General features: G+C 45.0%; 2 protein-coding genes and 1 pseudogene across 2 annotated transcripts; 2 read left to right on the forward strand and 1 right to left on the reverse strand.

Moving 5' to 3' along the window:
- Positions 1-337: 337 nt before the first annotated feature.
- On the forward strand, positions 338-1,053 carry LOC147971233 (uncharacterized; annotated as a pseudogene).
- Positions 1,054-5,729: 4,676 nt separating this feature from the next.
- Positions 5,730-6,707, forward strand: LOC147971234 (receptor-like protein 35). Its single transcript, XM_087522752.1, has one exon. It carries the CDS (start codon positions 6,118-6,120, stop codon positions 6,553-6,555), a length of 438 nt encoding a protein of 145 aa, XP_087378878.1. The 5' UTR covers positions 5,730-6,117; the 3' UTR covers positions 6,556-6,707.
- A 2,180-nt stretch (positions 6,708-8,887) lies between these two features.
- Positions 8,888-9,686, reverse strand: LOC125555931 (non-specific lipid-transfer protein). The gene is made up of 2 exons (XM_048718737.2): positions 9,248-9,686; positions 8,888-9,145 (listed from the first exon to the last, which is right to left on the reverse strand). The coding sequence occupies exons 1-2, from the start codon at positions 9,589-9,591 to the stop codon at positions 9,139-9,141; spliced, it is 351 nt and encodes a 116-aa protein (XP_048574694.1). The 5' UTR covers positions 9,592-9,686; the 3' UTR covers positions 8,888-9,138.
- Between the last annotated feature and the right edge of the window lie 869 nt (positions 9,687-10,555).

A 10,555-nucleotide genomic window follows, 5' to 3' on the forward strand; every position in this document is an offset into this window, starting at 1 on the left:
GGCCTCCTCCAGCACCACCTCCTCTGCCCTCTCTGGTCAGATCACCGAGCGGCTGACCCACACAAACTACATCCTGTGGCGTACCCAGATTACGCCGCAACTGAGAGGGGCAGGATTCTTCGGCTATGTCGATGGAAGCATGGCGGAGCCGGCCAAGATCATCGTCGGCAAGGACAAGGATGGGAAGGAGGAGACCATCCCGAATCCACTCCATCCCATTTGGGTTCGAGAAGATCAGCAGGTACTCGGATATCTTCTGAACAATCTCTCCAAAGAAGTCTTGGTGCAGGTGACCTCGATCGCTCATGCACACAAGCTCTGGACGGCATTGGCGAGCATGTTCTCGTCAAGCTCGTTGTCCCGCGTCAACAACATCCGTGCAGCCCTCACCAACGCGCAGAAAGGAACGCAGTCGGTGGCCTCCTTCTTCGCGCATATGCGTGGCCTCGCCGACGAGCTTGCTGCTGCTGGCAAGCCATTGCAGGATGCTAAGTTGATCTCTTACATCCTCAATGCATGCGCTTGACATGGAGTATCAGCCATTGGTGTCTGCTCTTGATGCATGCACCATACCGGTCACCCTCGACGAGTTGTTCGCTCAGATGCGCAACTTTGATCAGCGGATGGCCCTCTTCCAAGGAGCTGCAGGAGGCAGCTTCAAGTCTTCTGCTAACGCCGCCACTCGCGGCTGTGGCGGGAGCTCACATCATTGCGGGCCGCCCCGGAACATCAAGGGCAAGGGCACCGGTGGCGGCAACAGCAGCGGCTTCAACAACGCACGCGGTGGCGGCCGGCCTTCCTACACCAACACTAGAGGCCGGCGCAACAACAGCTCCAACGACAAGTCGCGTCCTGACACGGTCAGGTGCCAAATCTGCGGCAAGCCGGGCCACTCAGTAAAGGATTGCTGGTACCGCTATGAGGAAGATGAAGATGACTCATCTCAAGATGAGAAGGTGGCCGGAGTAGCTGATGGCTCCTATGGCGTTGACACCAACTGGTATGTCGACAGCGGCGCCACAAACCACATCATCGGCGAGCTGGGGAAAGTGACCATGCGCGAAAAGTACCGTGGCAAGGACCACATCCACACTGCTAGTGGAGAAGGTATGAGAATTAGCCATATTGGTCACTCAATTATCAAAACCCCTCACAGAAAAATTCACCTTAAAAGAATTTTGCATGTCCCTAGTGCTTCAAAAAATCTTCTTTCTGTTCACCGCATTACAATTGACAATCATGTCTTTCTTGAATTTCACCCTTTCTTCTTTTTGATCAAGGATCAGGCAACGAAGAAGGTGCTATATCGAGGTAGATGTGTTCGTGGACTCTATCCCTTGATTCCGGAGATTAGAAGATTGAATAAACAAGTGTTTAGTGCCACCAAAGTGTCTTCAACACGGTGGCACGATCGTTTAGGACATGCATCTTTGTCTTTAGTAGAGCGATTGCTTAGGAAAAATAAGCTCCCATATGTTGGAGAGCGTGATGTTGAAACAGTTTGTGATTCATGCCAAAAGGCAAAAAGTCATCAGTTACCCTATCCAGTTTCTACAAGTATTTCTTATCTTTTCTGATGTTTGGGGTCCTGCCCCCTCTTCTGTTGGTAGACATACATACTATGTGAGTTTCATTGACAATTATAGCAAGTTCTCTTGGATCTATCTTCTTAAGAAAAGATCCGATGTGTTCCAAGTTTTTCTCAACTTTCAAGCTTTAGTTAAATGCCAATTTGATAGTAAAATTCTTGCCCTCCAATCTGATTGGGGAGGGGAATACGAGAAACTAAACTCTTTCTTCCAAAAACATGGAATCTCTCATCATGTGTCTTGTCCACACGCTCACCAACAAAACAGGTCTGTCGAACACAAGCACACACCCATTGTAGAGGTTGGCCTAGCTCTTTTAGTTGGCGCCTCCATGCCCCTCAAGTTCTGGGATGAGGCGTTTCTCACTGTCGTTCATATCATCAACATGCTCCCTAGTCATGTCATTAACAATGAAACTCCTATGGAAAGACTCCTTCACACCAAACCCGACTACACCTCTTTTCGTGTGTTTGGGTGTGCTTGCTGGCCCAATCTTCATCCATACAACAATCGCAAACTAATGTTTCGCTCTAAGCAATGCGTGTTCCTTGGCTATAGTGCCAAGCATAAAGGTGTTAAGTGCCTCGATGTTCCTACGGGCCGAGTATATCTCTCTCGTGACGTAGTCTTTGATGAAACAAAGTTCCCGTTTTCCAACCTTCATCCCAACGCCGGTGCACTACTTCGTCAAGAAATTCTTCTCCTCCCATCTAGCCTTACCGGTCTTGATCAAGGGGGAGATAATTGTGTTGATCAATCACTGACTAACTCTCATAACCATGCATGTGAGATTTGTGATGATGCAGATGAAAACGGTGCAGAAATCACCCAAAACGGTGATGAAATCAGCCCACATTTTATGTGTCCAGGGCTGGGGCACAGATCCTCATCGGGATTGGAACTGCAGTAGCCCAGCAGCGAATCTGCCTCGGGATCGATGCAGCAGCAGGGCAGCAGCCCACGGGAACTCGTGGCGCCTACCAGGCGCGCCTCCAGCGACCCAGCGTCTGGCACGCGGCGCCCCTCCACTGGCTCGGGCGCGCCCTCCGGCGCCCATCAATCTGGTGCAGACACGCGGGGTCGCTGGCCCGTAGATGGGCCCCGCCACTACATCTGACGGCAACCAACCGGTGCCGCACCCAACAGACAGGAGGCAGGCGCGGAGTCCAGCTGATCCGTCTGGCGGCATGCGATCCGGCGCGGATTCGCCCAGGCCCACGCCATGATTGCGCCATGATGGGTCGCCAGTGGACCCGCAGCCAGGCGTGGGATCTTCTGCACCGGCTGTATCGCAACTGCTGTAGACCATCGCCACAGAAAATCACGTGGATTCCTTCCCTGGTGCAACAGGGGCGCTGGAAGGATCTGCCTCGGGATCTACCGGTGCAGCGGCTGGATCTTCTGCGCCGGACAATACTACAACATCACCTGTTCCTCCGCGTACACGTCTACAGAAAGCGGTAACAAAACCTGTCAATTATAAGAAAATAACAAAGTTTGGCCTGGCATGTTCAACAGGTGAACCAAGTACTCTTGAGGAGGCACTTAGTGATGCACGGTGGGAAAAGGCCATGGAAGAAGAATGCATGGCACTTCGGAAAAATAAAACATGGCATCTCGTTCCCCCATAGCAAGGTAAAAATTAATTGATTGCAAGTGGGTCTTCAGAATCAAGAGAAAGTCTAATGGAACTATAGATCGCTACAAGGCCAGACTAGTTGCAAAAGGTTTTAAGCAACGATGTGGTATAGATTACGAGGACACATTTAGTCCTGTTGTGAAAGCTGCAACCATCCGTCTTGTACTGTCCATTGTTGTGTCCAGGGGATGGAGTCTTCACAGCTAGATGTACAGATCGCGTTCCTTCATGGTGTTCTGGAAGAGGAAGTCTACATGAAACAACCTCCTGGGTTTGTAAGTAAAAGCAAGCCATTTCATGTGTGTAAACTTGACAAAGCTTTATATGGACTGAAGCAGGCTCCTCGAGCATGGCACTCACGACTCAGTCAGAAGTTGCAGACACTCGGTTTCATTCCTTCTAAGTTTAACACATCTTTGTTTATCTATAATAAGTCAAATACATCCATATTTGTTCTTATTTATGTTGATGATATTATTGTCACAAGTTCATCTGATGAGGCAGTGACAGGACTGTTGAAGGATCTGAGTGCTGAGTTTGCTCTTAAAGATTTGGGAGACTTGCATTTCTTTCTAGGGATTGAAGTCAAGAAACATGGAAACAGTCTTCATCTCTCTCAGGAAAAATATGCCAATGATCTAGTAAGAAGAGTTGGGTTGCAAGGGTGTAAGTCCTCACCAACTCCATTGTCTAGTACAGAGAAATTATCCCTTGCAGAAGGAGAACCATTGAGTCAAGAGGACAGTACCAGATATAGGAGTTTAGTAGGAGCACTTCAATATTTAACGTTGACAAGACCTGATATTTCCTTTGCTGTGAACAAAGTATGTCAGTTTCTTCATGCTCCCACCAAAACTCATTGGACTGCTGCAAAGCGCATTAGTGCTTTTTCTGACTCTGACTGGGCTGGATGTCTAGATGACAAACGCTCCACTGGTGGTTTTGCAGTGTTTTTTGGTCCAAACTTGATATCATGGTATGCAAAGAAACAAGCCACTGTATCAAGGTCCAGTACAGAAGCTGAGTACAGGGCACTAGCAAATTCTACATCTGAGATTATTTGGGTTCAGTCCATGTTGAGGGAGCTTGGTGTGCAATGCACTAAAGCCCCATGCTTACGGTGTGATAACCTTGGTGCTATCTATTTATCTGATAATCCAGTGTTTCATGTCAGGACAAAACACATTGAGATAGATTTCCATTTTGTCAAAGAAAGAGTTGCTAACAGGAAATTGGAAATTCGTTTTGTGCATTCACGTGATCAGATTGTAGATGGATTTACAAAGGCATTGCCCACGAGGAATCTTGAGGAGTTCAAGCGTAATCTTAACTTGACAAAGTTGTGATTAAGGGAGGGTGTTAAACGACACATATGGAGATCCTACGTGATAACCTTCGGCCCTCAGGATGTCAACCGAACCTAGATAGATAGAGATAGTTTGTTCAAATATTCTGTTGTTATCTCTCTATTCTATCCCTTGTTCTTGAAGATGTACTCGATCCCATCTGTACGCTAACCCAGGGAGTTGCGCCCCTGGCTATTTAACACGAAGCCCTCGCCCAGAGCTAGGGCACGACGGTCTCTCACATTAGTTTCTCTGACCGGACTTAGTTGACGCTTCAAAACGCTTTGCCAGTACCCTCACACTAATATGGACCGTTCATTCTTCCTAATCCATTGGTTGATGTTGATTGATACTTCACTTCTAATGTTTGAGAGTACCACCATTAAGAACAGGGGAGTACCATGATCTAAGGGTCAAAATAGTAATTTGACAATATATCTAATTTCTTAATCCTAAGTTCATGCGCAATTTCTGTGGTGGCAATGCACCGGCTATTCGGCCACCGGCGGGAATGGGTGGGTAGCCACATGCCCCGAGCGCTCAAGCCACAACCTGCATGCCCGTAGGCGGTGAGCCATGGACGGAGCCGACAGAGACGTAGATTATGCAAGAAACTCGTGTGTAGATCAACATCTTCTTCGTCTGAATTCGTTTGAAGAAATTCCTTCACATTCGAATCTTCCGAGCGACATGCCTCTTCTGATGATCTGTAATTCAGCCCTAAATTAAATCTTTCAGACAGCGACAGTTATACAATTCAGACGGAATGTGTCGTTGATGAAAACTGCACACTACAACATGTTTTATTCGCCTCAAATTACCGTACATCCTATGGCCATCAACTTTATGTTTTTTGAAGAAACACATAATTGATGGGTTACTCGTCGCACGGCGATGAAAGTGCCTCCAGCGGTGGATGCGCGGCCGCATGCACTTGATTAGGCTGGTGGATTTGGGAACCTATATTAAAGATTGGAAGACAACACTGCAAATCAACGGATGGATTTCATTGATACTCCCCCACTACTCCCGGGAATACCGGGTATCGTAAAAAAGCTCACGCTTGAACGGAAGTGCCTATCGTTAAAATATGTTTAGATATATCAAGGCTTTACAAATTTATATTGAACACCACTATTTTCTCACTAATCCTTGACTAAAACTATCATGTCTGAAAAAAGCCTGATTTGGCCCTTTTAAACATTTTTCTAGTTGGGTCCACACTTAAGCGGGCTAAAAAATCAATCGGGTCCCTAGTTTTCTTTTCAAAACCGGTCGTGGCTGTGGCCGCCCCTGCTCGTGGCAGCGGCCAAGCCGTGGCTGTAGCCAGCCATGGCCGCCCTTGGCGGAGGCAGCTGTGAGCGGTGGCCGACTCTGAGCTGTGGCTGGTTGCCGTGGGCCTTGCCGCACGCTGGCCGACCTCCCATACGGCCTCAGGCGAGCTGCTGGGGGAAGAAAAAGGTGGCGACGGCGAGTGGCCACACCAGGGGTGGCGAGCAGCCGGAGGTAGCAGCAGGTGGCGGCGGCAAGGACGGGCACCAGCATGCGCCCTTTCCCTGTCTGCAGCAGCCAGCGAAGGCCAGCTAACTCGTCGCCCGGCGCACAGCTGCCCGGGTCGCTCCCCACCGAGCTGGCCCGCGTTGAGCACCTGCGCCACCTCGACCTATCCGGGAACGGCCTCAACGGCAACCTCCCCGCCGCGCTGCTGCTCAACGCCACCGAGCTGCACGTGCTCTTGATCGCCAGCAACGACCTCTCCGGCGCGCTCCCGGACGCGTCCTACGCGCGGGTGCTCCAGGAACTCAACCTATCCGACAACGCGCTCGCGGGCTGGCTCCCCACCACGCTCCTCAGGGCGCCCGGGCTCGCCGTGTTGGGCCTCGCCAACAACTACCTCGCCGGCGAGCTCCCCACCATGAGGCATGAAGACGAGGTGTTTGTTGAAATGACTAAGAGAGATATAGGAGGAGCAAGAAGATAGACACTGTGTGGGTCAATTATGTCATAATTGAGTTTAAACGAGTCGAATTGGGCATTTTTCATACATGATAGTTTTTAGTCAAAAATTAATGAAAAATGATAGTTTTTCACACAAATTTGTAAAGTGATAGTTTATAAGGACGGTTTCACCGAATAAGTAATTTTACCGGAGCCAGGTTGTACCGGTGTTGGATCCACCCTTCGTTCATTTCGTCAAGATCTGCGCGGTCTTCGTCGGTATAAACTATTAATTGCAGCCCCAACTCTATACACTGATAATACAAATGTGGGTCCCTTTGCATGCAACAGCTTTTGTCAGGGAAAAGGACATTTACATGCATGCTGGTACATATATTATCCTCTCTCTCTCCCTACGCAAGACCTTTATTTAATTTCTTTGGGAAATGTTTTGGATGGTAAATATGCTTTGAATCTAAACTTTGTTTTTGAAAAAAGCGATATATTTGAATTCAGGGCGACAAGACCTTTGAAACAAGACCAGTCATGGATATATTTTGAACAATTTGAATTTTATACTTTTCATATTTCAGTTTAGTTGTATTTCACAAACATCAGTTTCACACATTGAATAAACAACTTGACAAACACATTGAAATATGTTTCATGTATTTCATAAATACCAGTTTCATATTTTTTAAATAATCATTTGAACGTATTTGAAATAACCCAATTAACATATTTTCACACGCCAAAAAAACAATTTCAGAAAAATGATTTCACTCATTTAAAAAATAGCAGTTAAGAAAGAAAATTTCACTCGCTCCAAACATAGATTTCACTAATTTCAAAAAACACATTACACTAATTTCCAAAAGATATATTTCACTCATTTCAGAAAACACATTACACTCACTCAATTGAAATACTATACTATATTTCACTTGTTTAAAAAAATATTTCACTAAATTAAAAATATAGAGCTTAAAACTAATTTCACTCATTTTAGAAAACACATTACGCTCAATTACATAATTAGATTTCACTTAATTTAGAGAAACATATTATACTCACTCAATTGTAATACTATGTTTCACTCGTTTCAAAAAACTGATTTCACTCATTCCAAAAGATAGATTTCACTCACTTCACTAGTTTTAGAAAACAAATTACACTCATTTACAGAAGATAGATTTCACCCATTTCAAAAAATATAATTCCACTCATTTCAAAATCAGTATTTCACTAGTTTGAAAAGACACATTTCACTGATTTGGAAAACTGATTCACTCTTTACAACAACAAAAATCTCTAATACTAATTTCACTTCGTATTTATGAAATATCTTAAAACGTATTTCACTCATCACAAAAATCAGTTTGAAACATTGAAATAGATAGTTTCACAGAGCAATGGATATATTTCATTTTTTTTCAAGTATCTTATTTCTCACATTTCACTTATTTCAGAAAACGCATTACACTCACTCAATTAAAATACTATATTCCACTTGTTTCAAAAAACTGATTACACTAATTATAAAAGATAGATTTCACTCATTTCACTAGTTTCAGAAAAACACATTACAGTCACTAGATTGAAAAAACAATTCCACTTGTTTCAAAGATAGATTTAACTTATTTTTAAAACTGATTGGAAATAATCAGCTTCACATTTTTTAAATAACTAGTTTCACATTTTTAAAATAACTAGTTTCACATATTTTGCACTGAAATATGTTTCATTTACATGAAAAACAAAAAAAATCCCATTTCAAAAAAATGGTTTCTCTTATTTCAGAAAGCTGATTTCACTTATTTCAGAAAACTGATTTCACTCATTTGCAACGTTGAAATTTAATCATGTTTAAATGCATTCAAGATTGATCTTGTTCTAAAGGTCTTGGTGCTAGGAGTTCAAATATAAAAAATATTTCTAAAATGGGATTGTAGTTCTAAAGATATGATTGAATGAAATTGCTAAAGAGAAAATAAAAGGCAGGATTTAATCTCGCATGCATATGCACCTTTACGTGAACTAGAAGAGAGAATGAATCAGGCATGCATAAAGTACTACTTTATCACTGACATGGACCTGCCATCTGATATGACACAATGTTGAATATGCCATGCTCCTTGGGAATACACTAATATACGTGAGGTGTGGGCCTGGAAATCGCACGAATCGCAAAGTGAATGAACGGCAGATGCTTAGCCGGTACATCCCGTCACCGGTAAAAAGGAGTTTGCGATGGTTTCACGAATTGTGATAGTTTTTTGTTAAATACTCAGATATATCCGTTTGAGCGTCAACTAATACCGGATGGAAGGAGTATATGACAGGCGAACGTGAGGAAACAGAGATAAGTCACACACTGAACAGAACGAGCTGTATGTATAAAAGTCCATAAACACTGGGAGTGCCCATGGTACAAACTCTTAACTCTCAGGTACACAGATACTGATCTCCTCCAGAGGAGTACCAGCAAGCCAGCAGGAGAGAGTTCTTATTCATATTCAGTATAAACTCGCATAACTAGTGCCCATACTACATAGGGATAGAGGCTGCGCGCTTCAACTCCACGTGGATGGATGAGCTGAGCACCAGCTTGACGGATCGTCGCTCATTACACACTGCAGGTCAATCATGCGTGCAAAGATTTGATTAATGTTAATACCAATAAATTTTACGTGGATGAATGTTCATATATATATGCTTGCATGTGAATTAATCACCTGTTGCAGTTGATGTCGAGACTGATGTGGTATGGGAGGTCGACACCGCACTTGGGGGCGAGGCTGCGGGCGTTGTCCTTGTTGAGATTGTGGATGCGACCAGCGATATCCTTGAGGCAGTAGCAAGCGGCTTGGCGATCGCTCTTGGATTGCGCCTGGTTATGGAGGGTCTGGACGCCGCCGCAGCACTGCCTAGACGGGCCGGGGCCGCCCTGAACGTAGCTCAGGCAGGGTCTCACCAAGCTGTCAACGTGGCCGCAGTCGATGGCCACGGCAGCGCGCGGGACCGCCGCGAGCATCAGCACCAAGGCGACGGCCATGAGCATTACCTGAGCGCGGGCCATGATCACTTCTTGGTCTGTAGCTAACAGTGCACCGTATTAGCTAGTGATGATTGGGTGGAGAGATGAGCAACTCGTGGTGGTGTGGAGAATGTAGTGGAGAATGTAGGGGCTTAAATAGGGGTTCGAGAGAGAGAGATGCGTGGATGGTTTTTTCTTTTTCCCTTCCGAAGGATGGCCCAGGCATGAAGCTGGGCTTTGGAAGCATGCACTACCACTGAAATCATGATGGTGTGTTTAGAGCTGGATGCAATTGTCCCTTGGATCCTCAATTTGCAGAACTAGCTAGATACCCCGCGCAAGGGCAACATCTTTAATTTGTCAAATTATTTTTCCAAGTGAATCTTCGATTCCAATAATTTTGGGAAATGAATTTATAAAACCAGATGGTATATATTAAATATTGGCACTTCCTTCACATATGCAAAATTTTCTAGCAAAGTGATGAACATAAGCGGAAGTATCGGTTAACCAAGTGGGAAGTTTACCCACACACACACACACAAAAAAAGCGAAGTGGCAAGTTTTATGTCATCCATGGGACCAAAGGGTCACGGTATTGAGGATCTTCATATTACAAACACATGGTTGCTCAACAAATGTCTTTTCAAGCTTCTTTAATTGAAACTAGTATGGCAAAAAGTACTTCCTAACAAATACCTCGGGTCTAAAACTCTTTCTCTAGACAAGCCTACGGACTTGCCACTTGGAAAGGTTTGATCAGACTGAAAGAGGATCTTTTTGTTAGTAGGGGGTCTTTCGTCATTGGGATTGGAGAAAGTACAAGATTTTGAAAAGACATCTGGTTGGGGGATACACCCCTCTGTGTTGTGAGATGCCGAGTTTCGACGGGCTCTAACTAGGGATAAAATGGACATCATGGCTCCACTGAGACAGTACGTTGATGGGTCAGTATTTTGGACATCAAGTTTGTGCCTGATGTGGTTAAGTGGGCGTATCAAGGGCA

The sequence above is a fragment of the Triticum urartu genome, chromosome 5A (assembly GCF_056163025.1).
Source record: "Triticum urartu cultivar PI428250 chromosome 5A, HENAU_Tu73, whole genome shotgun sequence".
Taxonomy (NCBI): Eukaryota; Viridiplantae; Streptophyta; class Magnoliopsida; order Poales; family Poaceae; genus Triticum; species Triticum urartu.